Below are 19592 nucleotides of genomic sequence, written 5' to 3' on the forward strand. Positions count from 1 at the left end.
AGGAGGAAGGAGGTCCTGATTTCTCTATATAGATAGAATTGTGGGGTCACTGGCAGGAGGTCCCCTAACCCTATATAGACAGAACTGTGGGGTCACATCGGTGTATAACAATGGCTAAACCTAGGGTGTAAATATTAGGCCCATCAATACCGAACGGGCCACTTACGTTGCTCTGGCCACAGATCAGGTGACGCCCGGTCCAGTTTCTCAAAGCTCAGTAATGAGGTCTCCAGTTCAGTGCCTGGGGAAGAAAACAATCAGAATATCTTCAATACATAAAATTCCCCTCAAAAAGCCTGCAGTCCAATGATAATAAGCAGGGTGCAGATGTGACTTCCCAATAATCATAATGTAGGAGATCTTTCATTACAGAGCTCAGAATTTCACATCTCTATTGGTATGATTGGAAAGGATTTGCTCTTACTGGACCTCATACAGGGAAATACATTTCACTTACCCTCTGCCGTCGCCGCCATTATTTGAAGATGAAGATCATGTGACAGCAGTCAGCTGACCTATCCAGCCGCCATTTTTCTACACCCGGAAATACGGGTCACTTTTCCGGACAATGGAACGACTGCACGTGACTCGGAAGTGACCTTTAAGCATGAAAAAAAAGTCCCCTCCTCCCCAGGGAGGAGTCAAAAGGTCAGACCTTGACAGCCTAGACTTAGGTCAAATATCCTGGCCAATTACAAGACTTTTAGAGAGGGCCGTGTCCCTTGTAGCCAATAAGAAGTCTGAAGGAGGAGTCAGGAGAAGGTCTGCAGAACATTGGGAAAATGATGCGGCTGGAGAGAATCGTGCGGGTGAGACCAGTACCAGTACCAGTACCAGTACCAGTATGGAAGGAACCGGGGCAGGCGGAACTATAGAGAAACAGAAGCTATGGGAGTGGAGGGGAGCAGAACGAAATATTGAGCGGCACCAGGGGAACCAATGCTACACAAACTGGGAGCAAATCAGAGGAATCTGAGCTCTATAATTAGGGGACTGAGACCTAGGGGGTGATGGCCTTATTTCAGGGAGAAAGCCCAGCCAAGAGGACCCAATCTATATACTGGCAGCCCAAAAGTGGATGAACCAGAGCTATATACTGGGGGAGTGGATCCGGGCTTTATAATGGTTGGGGGGAGCGGATCCAGGGCTATATAATGGTTGGGGGGAGCGGATCCAGGGCTATATAATGGTTGGGGGGAGCGGATCCAGGGCTATATAATGGTTGGGGGGAGCGGATCCGGGCTATATAATGGTTGGGGGGAGCGGATCCGGGCTATATAATGGTTGTGGGAGGGGGTTAGCAGATCCAGGTCTAAATAATGGTTGGGGGGGAGCGGATCCAGGGCTATATAATGGTTGGGGTTAGCAGGTCCAGGGCTATATAATGGTTGGGGGGAGTGGATCCAGGGCTATATAATGGTTGGGGGGAGCGGATCCAGGGCTATATAATGGTTGGGGTGGAGCAGATCCAGGGCTATATAATGCTGAGGGGGAGGGTGCTTTGCCGAACCCAGGCTATATAATGGTTGTGGGAGGGGGTTAGCAGATCCAGGTCTAAATAATGGTTGGGGGGCAGCGGATCCAGGTCTAAATGGTTGGGGGGAGTGGACCCAGGGCTATATAATGGTTGGGGGGTAGCGGATCCTGGGCTATATAATAGTTGTGGGAGGGGGTTAGCAGATCAAGGGCTATATAATGCTGAGGGGGGGGGGGGGGGGGTTTGCCCATCCTGGGCTATATAATAGTTGTGGGAGGGGGTTAGCAGATCCAGGGCTATATAATGGTTGGGGCGAGGGGGTTAGCAGATCCAGGTCTAAATAATGGTTGGGGGGGAGCGGATCCAGGTCTAAATGGTTGGGGGGAGTGGACCCAGGGCTATATAATGGTTGGGGGGAGTGGACCCAGGGCTATATAATGGTTGGGGGAGGGAGCGGGCCCAGGGCTATATAATGGTTGGGGGAGGGAGCCGGCCCAGGGCTATATAATGGTTGGGGGAGGGAGCCGGCCCAGGGCTATATAATGGTTGGGCAGGGCTATATAATGGTTGGGGGGGAGTGGATCCAGGGCTATATAATGGTTGGGGGGAGCGGATCCAGGGCTATATAATGGTTGGGGGGAGCGGATACAGGGCTATATAAGTCTGGAGCTGTGTAGTTGTGGGAGAGGGAAGTTGTAGACTAGATAAATTCTATGTGTAAAGGAACAATAAAGAAAAAAACTGAATCTATCCTTTTAATCACATATCTTTATCAGGCCTCTGCTCGGATCCATCGTGCCAACTATTCATCTTCTGCTGTGGTAAGTTGCTGTCCTCTTTACCTTATTGATCCACCCTAAAGTCCAATGGATTCTTCCTGTGTAGGTGTCCTAAAAATTAAGAATATGGTCTCCTGGAGGGGTTGTAGGCCACTGGCATCAGAGATGTGACCAACTCATTTAAACCTGCCCATATCTACAAATTGCCCAGAATAGAACGGGTCCAATGTTTATTTGCTCTAGTTGGATCCCTGCACAGTGTATGACTACCAAACATTTCTTTGTTTACTGGGCATGTGAGAATAGGCTACCCATGTTACTCTTTGTACATGCGGAGGAAAATGTGGACCAGTGAATCTTTTGAGGGAATATTCTGGTGTAATGGTATGGTTCAATGATCTAATAGGTCTTTGGTGCTGGGGAATCATATGGTTAGATGAGTTGGTCTGCTACTGATGATCAATCTGACTTGATGAGCTCCTCTGATCATAGAGAATAATATGGCTCAGAAAGCCTATTGTGATGATGGAAGGAGGGTATCATATGACTGACTGAAATCTGGTGATGATATGGTTCTGGTGAGCTTATCAGTCACTGGTGATATGACTTGGTAAAGTCGTTGGACTCCTATTTGGGGGAGGGGTGGTATTTTATAATCTTGTGAGTTCCTCTATTTTTCTTCATAGGAGGAGGAATTTCTAATGTTCATTTTGTTTTAGACTTTGGTGATAAGAAATATTAAGGTTTGCTGAGACAATTGGGTAAGATTTGATACCGGTCAGAGAACGTGGAATCTGGTGCTGGGTTAAGTCCCGGGCTTACAGCTGTATTGTAGTTAATATTAGGAATTCATCTTGCAGAACAAATACATATAATTATTGAGTTTTTGTTTTTCAGCCTAAGACAAAACTATTCATAAATGGGCAATTTGTTGATTCGGAGACCTCAGACTGGATTGATATTCACAACCCGGTAAGCTTTGCTTTGTGATTTTTAGTTCTAGAAATCCAGGGGAACTGACTTTCTCTGTCTCTTCCCTCCACCATTTTTTCTATCTTGGTGATCTGCTATTTTCTTGTTTGGTAAAATGACTGACCTTTGGATGGTGCATAGTCCACTCATGTTTAATGTTCTGTCACTTTTAGGCCACCAGTGAGGTGATTGGACAGGTTCCCCTGGCCACGCAGAGTGAGATGGAAGCTGCAGTAAAATCTTGTGAACAAGCATTCCCTGCTTGGTCAGATACATCCATCCTCAACAGACAACAGATCTTTCTACGCTACCAGCAGCTTATCAAGGATAATCTGGTAGGGGTGGCAGCCAAGGTTGCACCATGCTGGGGTATCTCTAGAGCCTATAAATGATTCTATAAACTTTCCTTTTAGAAAGAACTGGCTCGTCTGATCACATTGGAACAGGGGAAAACTCTGGCTGATGCAGAAGGAGATGTGTTTCGCGGACTACGTAAGACTGTAGAGATGAACCTTACTTTCAGGTCAGAATGCATTGTCTGTAGTTACATTTTGAAATTTGTCCTTTTACAGAGGTGGTGGAGCATGCCTGTAGTGTGACCTCACTCATGCTTGGTGAAACACTCCCTTCCCTCACAAAGGACATGGACACTTACACCTTCCGCCTTCCCCTGGGTGTCTGTGCTGGGATTGCACCCTTTAATTTCCCTGCCATGATCCCTCTTTGGATGTTCCCGATGGGGATGGTATGTGGGAACACTTACCTTATGAAACCCTCTGAGCGCGTTCCTGGAGCCACAATGTTTCTGGCTCGTTTGCTACAAGATGCTGGAGCTCCTGATGGGACACTGAACATTATTCATGGGCAACATGCAGGTAAGAGCAGCAGTAAGTTGGGTTGTAAAACATATATCTGTTTTGTACAACAAATCCATATGACCTGAGCTTGTGGTTGAGTAGAACCTTGCCCTGTGTTAAGCAGAAAGTAAACCCTTCAGGGAAGCAGTCTGTCCATGTAATACCAGATAAACAGGCAGCACAGTGGCTCAGAGGTAAGTGCTTTGGTCTCTGCAGCACCGGGTCCCAGGTTTGATTCTCCGCCAGGGCTCTATCTACATGGAGTTTACAGGTTCTCTCCATCTTTGTGTGGGTTTCTTCTGGGTACCTCTTTTTCTGGTTTCCTCCCACATTCCAAAAAAAACATGCAGTTAGGTTAATTGGCTACCCTCCGAGATCGACCTTAGACTGTATTAAACACATATGATTATGGTAGGGACATTACATTGTGAGCCCCTTTGTGGGACAGCTAGTCACATGACTATGAACTTTGTACAGTGCTGCTTTATATGGTGGCACTATATAAATACTCTGTAGTAATAATAATAAACAGTTATGCTTTTAGCATTCCTTTATGGGTTCATGTTTTGTATCTTTTGTGTCTTTGCAGCTGTGAATTTTATCTGCGACTATCCATCCATAAGGGCAATCAGCTTTGTGGGCTCCAACCAAGCTGGTGAATATATTTATGAGAGAGGCTCAAGAAATGGAAAGAGAGTCCAGAGCAACATGGTATGACATAATGTTGTGGAGAGGGGCTGGCCTGCCTCTACAGACATTGATGTTTAATTATGTTGTCTTTTACAGGGAGCCAAGAACCATGGGGTTGTCATGCCAGATGCTAATAAAGAGAACACCTTAAATCAGTTGGTGGGAGCAGCTTTTGGTGCAGCTGGGCAACGATGTATGGCATTATCAACCGCTGTTCTGGTTGGGGAAGCCAAGAAATGGCTTCCAGAACTTGTGGAAAGGGCAAAGAAATTAAGAGTAAATTCTGGTAAGAGAACAGTAATCTTTAGATGTGTGCTAGTCTCTACCATTGCAAAGGTGTTCCTGGAAGATGTATCGCCACTTAAATTTTCTTTTCGTTTATACATTATCAATATTTCCACCAGAACTGCTGCCAGTACCCGTATTTATCTGTGGCATGAAAACTGCAATGATGGCAGGTTACCAAGAATATGATCTTGTGATATGCAAAAAACTAATTGTAGTGCTGCTTCATGATTATAGCTATAACTTCCTGTACGTTTCCCTCTAATATATTGAACACTTCCTTCCTGATTCAGGGGACCAGCCTGGAGCTGACTTGGGACCGCTGATCAGTAAATCTGCAAAACAGAGGGTGTGCAGCCTGATAGAGAGTGGTGTAAAAGAGGGGGCCACTTTGCTTCTAGATGGAAGAAATGTCAAAGTAAAAGGCTATGAGAATGGTAACTTTGTGGGACCGACTATTCTTGCCAATGTGACGGTATGTATATGAGAAGGTCAATGCATGGATCCAGGGCATTGTAGCCAATGTAACAGAGCATATTTCAGCAATTTGTAGTTATATATGCAGGAACTTTGCAGAAAGACTGTTTGATCATGGAGGCAGCAATGTATAATTGGATGCTTCATTAATCTCAGGCCACCAACTACTCCTCTTTAAAATTTAAAAGTATACATCATGGAAATTTGCTGACTTTCCCCATATTTAATTGGCCAAACATTTGAACATCATTGAAATATCACTAAAAACAAGAGTGCAGAGCATACTGCTACACAGATTAAAATCATACCTGTGTCACTATTCTACCTAATTTATAGTTATTTATACAGTCCCTGATACACCCTACAGCCCAGCATTTACATTATTATGTTAAAACATTCAGCTATCCAGATGCCCAGATACTGGAGAGTGTAATTGGTGCTGGCATGTTTTCAGGGACAATTTTTGCTCAGGGCTTAATAAAACAGTGCCTACGGATAAAGCTGTGATGTACTTGGATAAATACATATTGACATTTGTGATATGATCATAAACTTTGTAAAGTGCTGCATATTATGTCAGTGCTATATAAATACTGGCTACTAAAAAACTGATGTGTTGTGGAAAAATTAATAGCATTCTTGACATAAGGCAGAATGCAAAGAAAAGTATGGCAAACTCCCATATATTATTAGCAAAAAGATAAGATCTGCACATTTAGGCTCCTTAAATTATGTTTCTGGGTTGGTAACTAGGGATGAAGAAAAGGCAGATTTTTTTAGCTCTGTACACAAAGGAAAATGGCAGAGCTCAAGTCCAAATTCATAATAGCAATAGAGTCACTGCGGCTCACAATTCTCAAAATTGATATGATTGAGAAACAGTTGGGCAAAATTAAGGTTGACAAACCACCAGGACCTGATGGATTACATCCACATGTCCTCAAAGAGCTGAGTTCAGTTATTTTAAAGCCATTATTTCTAATTTTTAGACTCTTTAATCATAATCACTGGCATGGTACCAATGGATTGGTGTAAGGCCAATGTGGTTCCTATCTTTATAAAGGGAGCAAAGTCATTACCAAATAACTACAAACCAGGTAGTTTAACAAAGGCCCAAGAGTTTGATAAAGAACCACATACAGGAGTTTCTCTTAAAAATTTTTAAGTGATAGTCATCATGACTTCGAGAAAAACTAAAGTTGTCAAACAAATTTACTTTCTTTTTATGAGGAGGAAAGTAGACAGTGGAGTGTTTATATAGTGTACCTGGACTTTGCCACTCCACGGACAGTTAATATGCAAGTAGGGTCAATAGGTTTAGAAAAGTCAATCTGTAAACTGATAGAGAACTGGCCTAAAGACCACATCCAGAGAGTTCAATCAATTAATGATTCATACTTGGGTCTAAGATTTAATGGTGTACCCCGGAGTACATACAGGATGTCTATAATCTACAAGCAGACCTGGATGTACTGTGTGATTGGGCAGCCAAGTGGCAAATGACTTTTAATATATATAAATGTAAAGTTTTGCACTTGGGAGCTAACAACATGCATGCTTCATACTGTCTAGGGCAGGGGTCAGCAACCTTTACTATCAAAAGAGCCATTTTGCCTCCTCTTCCACTAAAGAAAAATAGTCTGGAGCCGCAAAACATAACACAGTTTATAAACTTTTAAAAGTTTTAATATTTTTTTAATTTTACCTGTTACAACAAGTGTCCATGTGTAGGCCTACTTTGAAATAAATTAAACACTGAACTATGCCCTTGGAAGCCCCTAGCTTCTAACGTATCATCCTGTTACATTAGAAGCTGGAGGCTTCTAACGTAACAGGGTAGGGGTTTTTTGATGGGCAGAGTTCTCTGACGATGCCTTAGCGATTCAATTGTAGGTGGTGTTAGCCATAAGTGTCCCCCACTTGCACCTCTATTTTGGTCACCTGTACCGCCTCCCCCCCGTTCCAGAGAAATTGGGGTTCAGATGCTAGATCAGAATATAACTGGGGATTAAAGCTTTAAAGTAAAGATAACAGAGACTGCTGATCCAGGGAACATCCGATTGCCTCATGGAATCAGGAAATAATTTTTTTCCCCTTTTGAAGCAAATTATACCAGGGTTTTTTTTGCCTTCCTCTGGACCTACTATGTCCATAGGGGTTCATCTGGGATATTTTTATTTCCCTAGTGGTGGAACATGATGGACTTTTTTCAACCTGACCTACTATATGACATTATAAGCTCTTGTTGCCTCTTTTGGAACAAATGACATTTTTGGGTCACAATATCCTTCTCTATATTACACTACTGTCTATAGGTAAAACACAAGATCTACAAACTATATGTATATTTGTTTATTCCTTAGTAAATTCTAGGTTAGCCCTCCAGTAAACCCACTGTATGCATTACTGTGCTATCTAAAGCACTCTAAAGATATTACTGAAAAAATAGGGCCCATAGACATTCACAATCTGCTTTCTGAGAGATTTGTAATTAACTAAGTGAGGATTGTATACAGTATCTGACACCATGCTGCCTAATCTGTTGAGACAAACATCTGTCCTAATTGCATTATTAAAATATTGTACCTAATCTGATTTACATACAAACTCAAATTAAGAACATACCTACACTCCCTATCTTGTATGTAACCCGGGGACTACCTGTAATCTGTGTAGTGAAATGGCAGCAGTTTATGTTCTGGGTCAGTAATACAGGATTGCACTTCTGTGGGGAATAGGCTTGTGATCACTGTTGGTGTAAGTTAGGTTTTATGTAGGTATGCTCAGATGCTGTTTATACCTAGGGCAGGGCATGTGTTTGGGTTCATATTCTATATGTTCAGTGACTGAGGAGGAGAAATGGCTGATCTTTGGTTTACCTGTGCCTCCTGCAGCCAGACATGACCTGCTACAAGGAAGAGATCTTTGGCCCAGTTTTGGTTGTTTTAGAAGCAGACAACTTGGATGAAGCAATTAATATTGTAAATAACAATCCCTATGGAAACGGCACAGCCATCTTTACTACAAACGGAGCCACAGCACGAAAGTACACTCACTTGGCAGATGTAGGCCAGGTATGTACAAACCATGGGGGGATGGGAAAGGTGTTGCTGCTAAACCCTAATGTCTGTGTTTGGTTATATGTGGTGTTGGACATATGGTCTTAAGCCCAGAATTCTATGAGATTTGTATTATTGAGCAGTATGTTTTACTTTAGTAACTACTAAGGAAAATGTCCCTTTCATAGGTGGGTGTCAATGTTCCCATCCCTGTGCCCCTGCCAATGTTCTCTTTTACTGGATCTCGAGCTTCCTTCCGGGGAGACACCAATTTCTATGGAAAGCAGGTAAGCTCAGGACCTGGTCTATGATGGGGATGTGTGTATTTTTGTTTTGTTTTTTTTATAGGTGTGGAGTGTCATGTTACTTTTATCTCTTTAGGGGGTTTACTTCTATACTCAACTTAAAACAGTCACCTCACAGTGGAAAGAAGAAGATGCTACAGTGACCAGCCCAGCTGTGGTGATGCCGACAATGGGTCGTTCATAAAGTGGTTGACTTTCCTGGAGTGACAAGGGCCCTGCAGAGGCTTCTATGGACGGACACACAATAAATGGATGGAATGGAGCTTAGTGTATCAATTCGGTATAGCTTTGAACACTTGTGCTGAGCAACATAACAAAATGAAAATGAAAAGAATGTCTTTTTTTAACTCATTGTTACACACTAAATAAAAGCTAACCAATCTTGATATGCTAAGAAAAATCTACAATTCTACCACTACTGGAACCTGGACTTCTATATATAGGTTTGAATTACTACAGAAACACCTTTTAGTTCCACAATTTCAGGCTTTGTCCACTCAGTATTACTGTTAGAGGTTGGACTGTGAAATGCCGTGCTGAAATGAAAATTGTTGGTATTTCCAGTTTCTAGGCCGAGTAGCATTGTGCACACTTCTTGCATTGACCATACTTTAAGCCATTATTTTGTGCAGAATATTGGCTTTTCTGAGGTTAAACAAACAAAAACACACACACACACACACACACACTAAGCTTGTTGTACATTTTATTATTTTTGTTAAAGAAAAAAAAAGCAATGCATTCTGCTGCATCTCAGCCCAAGGTGTGACATTTTGTAGGATGGATAGCAGGTAATATCCCACTGGATGCAGATTGTTCTGGAACTTGCTGTGTTATAAAGATTGTATTGCTGGTTATCTCCATAGTTTCCCTAGAGATAAAACAAAGGTCATTAGGACAATGGTCCTCCACACCAACCATTTTCCCAGGAAATGCCTGTGGTTTGCATGTATTTTAAAGGTGAAAACCAATCTGCTAGTATCTAACAGCCATACTCTTTCTGCACATTTAGTATGTAATAAGTATGGAGTTTTTTGAGTAAGTCACCTGCAAATGATATTCCCAAAAACACTCACACCACCAGGGGCTAAAAAATCAACTACAGTAACAGCTTTGCCTAGTATAGACAGGAGTTTCTGATTCCATTCCTCCCCTTTACCTCTGCCACCATTACATCTTACCTGGAATTAATCTCTCTAGCTGCAGAAGACATCACAGCTCTAACAATGGGGATCCTTTTTCTAATATAAAAGAGAAAAAGTCAGTACAATGTCCAAAAAGTGCAGATAACATCCTCAGTCTCTCACTTACTGGGGAACAGAGGTGTTTATCTTTGCAAACAAAAGTCTCAGAACTTTCTCCTTCTGCTCCCAGGTTAGATCTGTAATGTCAACTTTCCCACTCTCTAAATGGGACCTAGAGTGAAGAAATAAAAGGTGAGCATTCTAATACCAGGTGACATGATCAAAGCAGTAGGTAAAAGGTTTGAGGAGTGCAAGTATCTTAGGATAATAGTGAGAGGAGTGGATGTAGTTGGAAGAGTATAACTATATTATAAGTAACTATATTACAGGATGGAAATGTGAGACCATAATGGGGGATAGAAATATTAGGAAAGATAGTTATAAATGAAAGGTGTGGAACCTAATAATGACATGAATATATTAGGAGAAAGGGGGTAGAGGGTGTAACAATATCAGTAGTAAGGGTGGGGTATAATTGAACTATAAGGACTGGACATACATATAGGGTGACCATAATGAGAAAGGTGTAATAAGGCCATGTTAAGGCTAAAGCAATTGAGTAGAGACAAGGCAGGGTTGTGGTCCTATTTAACCACAAGAGTGTGACGAGGTGATATGGAAGGAAGGACAATTCTAGTATGCAGTGATAGTCTTGTATCTTGTTACCATTTCTCAGCCTCTTTCATGTCTTGATTGACATCATTGGTACTGTGTTCTTTGTTATGAAAGGTTCTGATCTTAGGGTAATGTTCTACTCCTGCAGCTGCCTGCATCATACGGCTGTTGTAGGCTGCCTGTGCCATCTTCTGATAACAGTTTCTGCTGGAATTGATTTCCTGCTTCACCTGCTCCAGTGCTTCCAGGAAAAATTGCTCTACCTCTGTCCTCTCCTGTAGAATATTGTGGGCCAGCTTTTTAACTCGGTTTATTTCTCGATCCTTAAGTTCCAAAAGCTTTTTTAGCTTCTGAAGCTCATCACTTCTTGACGAGTTTGCTTCTTGTGCCTGAATTGGCTTTTGCTGTACACTTTTTTCTAGCTCTGTCTTCATCTGCTGTACAGCATGTTCCAGGGTCTGCACAGTCCTCTTTAATTCCTGGATCTGTGTGTTTTTTTGGGACACTTGTAAAACTTTTTCCTGAACCAACTTTTCACTGGTTTCCTGGGCAAAGATGAGAAAATATGAGACCTATTTGACAACATATACACATTATGAACTTTGAACACATTATGTGTATTGCACATTTTTATTATTTCATCCCATTATAATTGTTTTCTAAAAATCACAAACAGAAGTATGGTTTAGAATATCTAGTCACATGAAATATACATTTAATTGTTAAAAAAATATCTCCAATTGAAGCTAGCATCCTGTAAAGTATGTGTTCCTGTAGTAACAACTACAGGAAGAAAATTATAAAGTAACAATAAGTAAATGTATCTAATTCTTGCAGTAATGTAATCTTTAGTAAAGATGCAAGAGAGAGAAGAGGGAAAGGTTGACAAGACATAAAAGAGGAGAGGAGATAGGAGGGTTTCAGGCTGCTGAGCCACAGCGATTTGTGACAGGCTTCATAGATTCTAAACAGGCAATGGTCACAGTATGCAAAAGATCAGTAAAGAGAACGGTGACAAAAACACAGTGGAATCTTTTTTTCATATAGATACATAGTAGGTCAGGTTGAAAAAAGACATAAGTCCATCAACTTCAATCACTAGGGAAGTAAACATACCCCAGATATAAAACCCTATAAGACATAGTTGGTCCAGGTACAATTTGCTTCAACAGGGGAAAAATTCCTTCCTGATTCCACGAGGCAATTGGATGTGTCCTGGATCAACAGTCTCTGTTATTTTTACTTTTTCAAGTGTAAAAGTTGCAGACAGAGTCAATATGACGGAGTAACATACTGTCTGCCAAATCATAGGCATTAACCTATAGTAACTCAAAGAGAGCATTTAATGGGCATGTAAGATTACTTACTATAAACATGTTATTGTTCTGTGGCTGAGAAGTTCCACCTTACCTTTAAGATGTTTAAAGGCATAATGCCCTTCATTAAAAAGTAGTATAGTATTAGTTCCCACCTATTTAAATGATAGGAAGCTTACCCCTGTGTCCCTTTCTGCAGTCTAATAGTAAATTATTGTCTGGGGTTAGGGGTTAGCCTAAAGATCGGATTCATCATCTAATAAACATGTGGGCAAATATCTGCTATAAATTGAGAAGAGATGTAGGTAAACAAAGACTCATACGTATACTGCTAAAATGCAGGCAGAGGCATGTTGTATTAACCTTCTCCAGGAGAAGTTGTTCTTTCTCATCCTTAAGTTGTGTGATGGTCTTCAGTAACTTGCATGCTTCACTCACATGATAAGAGATGGCCTCTTTCAGCTGTACATTCTCCCTGAAGATAGATTTTCCTGCATTTTCCAACTGCCTGTGGGAATAGAACAAGGAATTCTGTTGCCAGGAACATCCTTTGTGAAGGTATTGAAGTTAAGCACCACATGCAGGATTAGACACTACACATTTCCTTCAGATAATGACAGCACACAGGACTGATTGTACATCAACACTGACTGAACACCATATGCTAAGACCAAGCATCAAATGTAAACCCAAACTCAACACTATTTTAAAACCCAACATCAACAACAAACTAAAAAACAAAACTGCAAATTAGACCCAACACCAATCACACCAAGACCTTATGTACAGATGTACGAATAATGCTTTTTCATATTTGCTGAAACTGACAATCAGCTGAAAAGATTGCAGAATTACTACTTTTAGTTTTGAAAGATGTTGATCACCAGACTTTAAATAGGGATCAGACTGACTCCCAGTTAGCATTCACCACTTGGAAAGCGAAGAAAGTCACAGGCTACAAAGGGGATCACTGGAATTTGGTTTAAACGCCCTGATCACCACTTTTGCACTTTTACATGCAGTACCAATAAGCTGGCACTACTGCTACATTCACCCTGATGAACACAATGTAAGTCTAATGTCTCTTTTTACTACTTTTAAATGTGGCAAGAAGGCTGCATTTTGATTTATCTGATTTTGAATATCAGTTTATCAGTGGCACTCATTTATCTGATCACCATTTTTTGGAAAATAAGCCTCTTAGACCTAGAAATAAACCTTAAAGCAACTGCACACTGACAACTAACCCTCTATATGAAGACCCAAAGCTATACACTAAGGCCTGACTGTACATCAAGACCCAATATGGAATGTACACCTGAAATTAATGATGCTTTGAAAACAAACATTGTACAGCCCAACATCTTCCACAACATCAAAAATCAACTGCACAATGAAATCGAACACTGTACCTGAGATTCAACACCATACACTAAGACCTGGAATCAACTGTACACAGAACCAACAGCATACACTACAACACAGTAGGCACTACACACTCCAACACAGGCTAGCATTGAATGCACCTTCAGACTACACAATAAAAACCAACACAAACTTTTTACCCAGACCAAGTACTGAACACTATAATCCAGCATCGAGTGCTGTTTTTTTTGTGCTTCGGGTGGTGCCTGATTGTACATCAATGTCATGTTGTAAACAAACACCATATACTTATAAGACCCAGTTTTGATTATACATTTCAACATCCACTGCACTAACACCCAACATGAACTGAAAAACTGGAACCAACACTGTAGACTGAGAGACAAAATTAACTGTACACCAGACCCAACACCACCCACACACTGCAAATTAACACTAAACAATGAGGACCGTCACTGTGAGGTTAGAGCCATCCTTTATTATGAATCAACAAATGCACAAAAACAACCAACGTTACACCAGAAATGAATGAAATGAATTTTCTCATTATATTCCTTTGTTAAATGATTGCTTTGTTAACTGTATGGCTGGGAGAAAATGGCCACATATTTTACCATCTAATTTACAATTTCCTTTATTTTACCAACAACTATTTATAAAGAGGACCTACCTAACTGGATTCAGTTTAAACAGATGGTTTGAGTAAGTGAACCTTTACACTACAATGTGTTTAAGAAACCATGCAAACAGGTTTTATGTGTGTGATCATTTTTGATTGTTCACCCAAAAAAAAAAAATCACTTCTATTCTATTCATCTATTTATAAATGTTTCCCTTGTCAGGCTATCACAATAGGAAATGCTATATGTATAACAAATATTATAGACAAATTTACAGGGGGATCAATAAAAACACTCTCCTTAATGTACACCTTAAACCAAAACTCCATGCTGAGAACAGACACTGAATGTACACTGAGAACCCATTGTAAATGTAATCTAGACATAACACCAAGACTCAAATCTGTATAGAGTAACTAAGACTTAATATTAAATATTCACCCAAATATAACAGAATCTGTACAGTAAAATCCAACATTGTACATGGACACTTACTAATTTATTCTAAAACATAACACTGTGTGCCAAGGACAACTGTATGAAAAGGTTCTGTGCACCAAGAACTAAAACCATGACTATATCTACCTAAACCAACATCATTTACATTTATTTGGATATAACTGAATACTAAGGATCAACTGTAGACCAGGAAAAAGCACTGACTTTAGATTAGGCCAAATTCTGGCTGAATACCTGGAACAGGCACAAACCATACTCTCTAAACAACAACCAGCAGGCAACGGCCATGAATGAACACACATTAAAGTAAAGACAAACTGTTGGGGAAAAAAAGGGTCAGTGCCAAGCAGAATGAGCAAATTTGTAGAGAAGAAAGGAATGCTCAGACAGTTATGTTTGTTTTTTCTTACATGATGGCCTCACTATGAGCTTTTTCTGCCAGAATTGCAATTTTCTTCTCTGCCTCTTTCTCCAGGCGTTGCTGAGGAAAACATTCAACCATTAAGTCAGTAGATGTCAGGCATTGCAGCACTAGTTATTATTGTCTCAGATGCCTTGTATGAGGGACATCCTGGCTCTAGTTGGGCTTTTAGTCAGTGAATTGCTCATCTGTTATATATATTTAGAGATACAGAACTCCAGCATCTTCCTGAATCTGGTGACAGGAGACCCCATCATGCTATATAACTATGCTAGTGATTGCATAATTGGGTCTCAATGATCTTCTTTTTAAAATATTCAAAAGAAAAATATCAAAGTTTAACTGATGAACACTATTCATTTGTATGCAAACAACTAGGCACCCCTGATCAAACTGGATATTTGAGCCTTTGAAGTAAACATAAAATCCTTTTGATAATGAAATGTTAAAAATTGTGTTCTGTGTGATAGTTACCGCTGTCATTCAGTGTTGAATAGAAATCATGACTGACAAACCTTGCTTTCAGCAGACTGTCTATTTCTCCATATTGGGAATGTTCTTCCAATATTCCTTGTAAAATGCTTATTGATCAGAAATAGTCTTTACATGCCCAATGTGTCTGAGATCATTTTATGGAGCTTCCAAACTTGATATATGTACCGTGTCAGTGTTTCTGGCAGAAGCTCTACTAAAATTTCAACAGGAAAATGAACAAAACCCAATCTGACCCATGGTGCCAAAATATTTTCATACAAATGGATGTTTATTTTACACTGTGTTCAGGAACATTTTCTATATTCAAAATTAATCAATACAATGCAACAGAAAACTCTAGACAAACTTTATCTAGTGGGGGATAGCAATATTTATTAGTTCTGCTATGATTAAAAAAAATAGGATGCTCTAATAACAGAACATGTAGTGTTCAAGCAGCAATGGGTCTGTTAAGTGATATGTATTGCCTGTCCTCACTGACAATGAAATATGCCATTAGCCCCCCTATTTACTTGCCAATAATGGGTATTCTCACCTTATCCTGGAAAAAGCGCCTCTCCATGGCCACCAATGACTCTTTATGCTCCTGGTTTGCTTGGTGCAGGCTCTCTTTAATCTGTAAGGAAAAAACATATAGGTGAGTATATCAGCAGAAGAAAGTGCAGCAAAACTATTTATATGTATTGTGATATTACCTCATCCAGCTCTTTCTCCAATCCTGCTTTACGTCTGCGGAATTCCTTCATCATCCTGAACTCCGCCTGAATTATCTGCATTTCCTGAGTTTTCTGGGTGCATTTTTCTTCCAAGCCAGAAATCTGCTTCCTGAATGCCTCTTTCTGTGAAAAGACTTCACACTGTTAGTGAAGTTCTAATATTAAGATAAGAGAAAATGGCATGTTTAAGGCAGAAAGAAAATGACATATGAGCTCTGCAATATATTCATATTATATTCATACAATAACAGTAAGGCATTAAACACTGTTAGTTATGAGAAACACAAAATAAAACTTGCACTTAGGGGGAGCACTGCAGAGAAAGAATAGACACTCACCAGCTGCTGTCTCTCTTCATCTGCCCATATCTTCTCCATTTTCAGTTTTTGCTGCAATTCTTCAATCTTTTAGGAGAAAACAAAAAGAGAATCCACGTGAACTTTATATATTCAAGTCCATCCAGTGAATTTTGTAGAACCTTTTATGGCTAGTGCCATTGTCTACATAAAGATAGGGACTAGAATGTCACCAGTTCATCAGAGATAGTAGAATGAACCTTCAATTAGACAATTATGACAATAGCAAGTTTTGAAGCCCTCAGGTACTTTCTCTGAAACATTTGAAAAAAGTGTTCTTTAAATGGTATGTGGAACCAATTAGAATAAATATCTTTCCTAAAACATAAGCAAGAGCTGGAACTCCTATGTTTTTTTGCCTAGTATCAGCAAATAAGGTGGAGGAATATGCTAAATAACGCAACAGGAAATGAGACAGATAGGGGGCACCAACAGGTAAGGAGTCACAGATATATAGTAGATTGAGGAGCAGTGTAGGACAGACAGACAATAGCATCGGCAGGGAAGGTGCCAAAGGTATATTATATAGTTATATAGTTAATATTATATATCAGTAGGTAATGTGTTAAAATTAAATAGTGGAAGGGAAAGTAGGGGTGGAGATGGACAGGAGATCAATAGATAAGGTATTGGAAGTAAATAGTAGAAAATAGAGCAGGGTGGAGATGGACAGGGGATCAGTAAGGTGTTGGAAGTAAACGGTGGAAAGGAAAGCAGGGGTGGAGATGGACAGGACCAGTAGCTGTGGTGTTGGAATTAAACAGAAAGGAAAGCTAAGGTGGGGAAGGACAGGGGATCAGTAGGTAAGATGCTGGAAGTAAATAGTGGAAGGGAAAGCAGAACTGGAGATAGACAGAGGATCAGTAGGTAAGGCTTGGAAGTGAATGGAAGGGAAAGCAGAACTGGAGATAGACAGGGGATCAGTAGGTAATATATTGAAAGTAAATAGTAGAGAAGAGAGCAGGGGCGGGAATGGACAGGTTACCAGTAGGTGTGGTGTTGGAAGTAAATGGAAGGGAAATCAGGGGTGGGGATTGATAGGGGATCAGTAAGTAAGTAGTTGGAAGTAAATGGTAGAGAGGAGAGCAGGGATGAGGATGGACAGGGGATCAGTAGGTAAGGCGTTGGAAGTAAACGGAAGGGAAAGCAGGGGTGGGGATGGACGGGATCAGCATAAAAATGTGTTAAACGTAAAGGTTTGAAGGGAAAGCAGAGGCGGAGAAGGACAGGGGATCAGTAGGTAAGGTGTTGGAATAAAATGGTAAAAGGCAGACAAGGGAAAGCAGGGGTGGGGATGGATTAGGGACCAGCAGGTGAGGTGTTAAAAGTAAACTGAAGGGAAAGCTGTGATGGGGGTGGATTAGGGATAAGTAGGTGAGGTGATGGAATTAAATGGAAGGGAAAGCAGGGGTAGAGATGGATTAGGGACAGCAGGTGAGGTGTTGGAAGTAATTTAAAGGTAAAGGGGGGGGGTGGATTAGGGATCAGTAGGTATGGTGTTGGAAGTAAATGTAGGGGGGAAGCAGGGGTGGGGATGGATTAGGGATCAGTGGGTATGGTGTTGGAAGTAATTTAAAGGTAAAGCAGGGGTGGGTATGGATTAGGGACCAGCAGGTATGGTGCTGGAAGTAAATGGAAGGGAAAGCAGGGTTGAGAATGGATTGGGGACCAGCAGGTGAGGTGTTGAGGATGCACCATTTCATCTTTTTTCAGGTCCTGTTTCTTCAGGTAGCTGATGACCTCCAGCATGTCTTTTTCCATCTGGTATTGGTTCCTACTCAACTCCTCATTATTCTGCGCCAGGGTCCGGGCTGTATCACGGTACTGCATTCGAGACAGCTCAGCCATCTTCAGCCTGGACTCCCAGATTGCTGCGCTGGCCTTTGCCTTTTCTGCTTCTGACTCTTTGTCTGTCCTGAGTTCATGTTTGCCCACCTTCTTCTTTTTCCTGCAGGTAGAATGACATCATAATGACATGAGGAACACACACACAATGAGGGTAACCCCGAGTCACATGACCTAGGATGGGGGAACGCCAGCCGGTGACGTCACACGCGATATTGGGACTTGGAATTGCCATCATCTGAGGGGAATCGCCACCAGGAATGTACTCTTAGAATTGTGACTGCATCCTCCACACTATATGTAATTCTGTGTATTAGTTCTTTACCCGGTTTCCAGACCCGCTGTACTCACCTACGGCTCCGCTTTCCTCCTCTTCCAACCATTTCTACTATGTTAGCGCGTCTCCATGGCGACGACTCCTTACTAACCCCCCCGCCCCGGGCCCTCGTGTCACATGACCGGAAGTATTAAGGAGAGTCGGCTTTGGTTAAAATGAGGTGATTGACACAGACCTCTGTATTTTTTGACGTGGGGTGACACTTGACTGTGTATGGGTTGGGGGGGTTCAACACTGACCCGCTGTACGGGGGGGGGGGCGAACACACTACCTCCTAACGTTGATACCACGGAGCCATGAATAATGAAGCAGTGACAATAATGCCTGTAAGGGGGTGTGGGTGTAGTCATTAAGATTGCCTTGTTTGGGGGATTGAGATATAGTTGTGAAAAGAAGGGGGAGTGGGCTTGAGGAAGATAGAGTTATGGCGGAAGAGTGTTTGATAGGGTACCCAGTGTGAGAGGATAAGGGTACAATGATAATGGTAAGGAACCCAGTGCTAGGAGATAAGGGGTACATGGATGATAGTAGGGTACCCAGTGTGAGGGCATATAGGTACAATGATGATGGTAGGGTATCCAGTGCGAGGGGATAGGGGTACAATGATGATGGTAGGGTACCCAGTGCGAGGGGATAGGGGTACAATGATGATGGTAAGGAACCCAGGTGCTAGGAGATAAGGGGTACATGGATGACAGTAGGGTACCCAGTGTGAGGGCATATAGGTACAATGATGATGGTGGGGTACCCAGAGGGTGAGGATAAGAGTACAATGATGATGGTAGGGTACCCAGTGTGAGGGGATAGGGGTACAATGATGACGGTAGGGTATCCAGTGTGAGGGCATATAGGTACAATGATGATGGTAGATTACCCAGAGG

At 41.4% G+C, this 19592-nt stretch overlaps 4 protein-coding genes across 4 annotated transcripts in view; 2 read left to right on the top strand and 2 right to left on the bottom strand.

The window, feature by feature from the left end:
* The window catches only part of LIN52 (lin-52 DREAM MuvB core complex component), a 23228-nt gene extending 22658 nt beyond the window's left edge, over nucleotides 1-570 (bottom strand). Inside the window, exons 1-2 of the mRNA XM_072428766.1 lie at nucleotides 458-570; nucleotides 167-241 (exon numbers count right to left, since the gene is read on the bottom strand). Coding sequence (XP_072284867.1) covers nucleotides 167-241; nucleotides 458-476 — 94 coding nt within the window. The 5' untranslated portion in view covers nucleotides 477-570. The remainder of the gene's footprint in view (nucleotides 1-166; nucleotides 242-457) is intronic.
* A 94-nt stretch (nucleotides 571-664) lies between these two features.
* On the top strand, nucleotides 665-9301 carry ALDH6A1 (aldehyde dehydrogenase 6 family member A1). Its single transcript, XM_072428764.1, has 12 exons — nucleotides 665-809; nucleotides 2254-2298; nucleotides 3154-3228; nucleotides 3402-3563; nucleotides 3642-3720; nucleotides 3801-4103; nucleotides 4675-4796; nucleotides 4872-5061; nucleotides 5354-5535; nucleotides 8432-8611; nucleotides 8785-8883; nucleotides 8978-9301. The coding sequence occupies exons 1-12, from the start codon at nucleotides 783-785 to the stop codon at nucleotides 9083-9085; spliced, it is 1572 nt and encodes a 523-aa protein (XP_072284865.1). The 5' UTR covers nucleotides 665-782; the 3' UTR covers nucleotides 9086-9301.
* Nucleotides 9302-9593: 292 nt separating this feature from the next.
* Nucleotides 9594-18790, bottom strand: BBOF1 (basal body orientation factor 1). The gene is made up of 11 exons (XM_072428765.1): nucleotides 18726-18790; nucleotides 18225-18477; nucleotides 16512-16577; nucleotides 16153-16296; nucleotides 15993-16073; nucleotides 14952-15022; nucleotides 12440-12584; nucleotides 10812-11305; nucleotides 10213-10317; nucleotides 10083-10142; nucleotides 9594-9772 (listed from the first exon to the last, which is right to left on the bottom strand). The coding sequence occupies exons 1-11, from the start codon at nucleotides 18755-18757 to the stop codon at nucleotides 9655-9657; spliced, it is 1569 nt and encodes a 522-aa protein (XP_072284866.1). The 5' UTR covers nucleotides 18758-18790; the 3' UTR covers nucleotides 9594-9654.
* A 33-nt stretch (nucleotides 18791-18823) lies between these two features.
* Nucleotides 18824-19592, top strand: part of ENTPD5 (ectonucleoside triphosphate diphosphohydrolase 5 (inactive)) — a 38450-nt gene continuing 37681 nt past the window's right edge. The window contains exon 1 of the mRNA XM_072428275.1: nucleotides 18824-18871. Within this exon, the coding sequence (XP_072284376.1) occupies nucleotides 18867-18871 (5 nt within the window). The 5' untranslated portion in view covers nucleotides 18824-18866. The remainder of the gene's footprint in view (nucleotides 18872-19592) is intronic.

Source organism: Pyxicephalus adspersus, chromosome 12 (genome assembly GCF_032062135.1).
Source record: "Pyxicephalus adspersus chromosome 12, UCB_Pads_2.0, whole genome shotgun sequence".
NCBI classification, from domain to species: domain Eukaryota; kingdom Metazoa; phylum Chordata; class Amphibia; order Anura; family Pyxicephalidae; genus Pyxicephalus; species Pyxicephalus adspersus.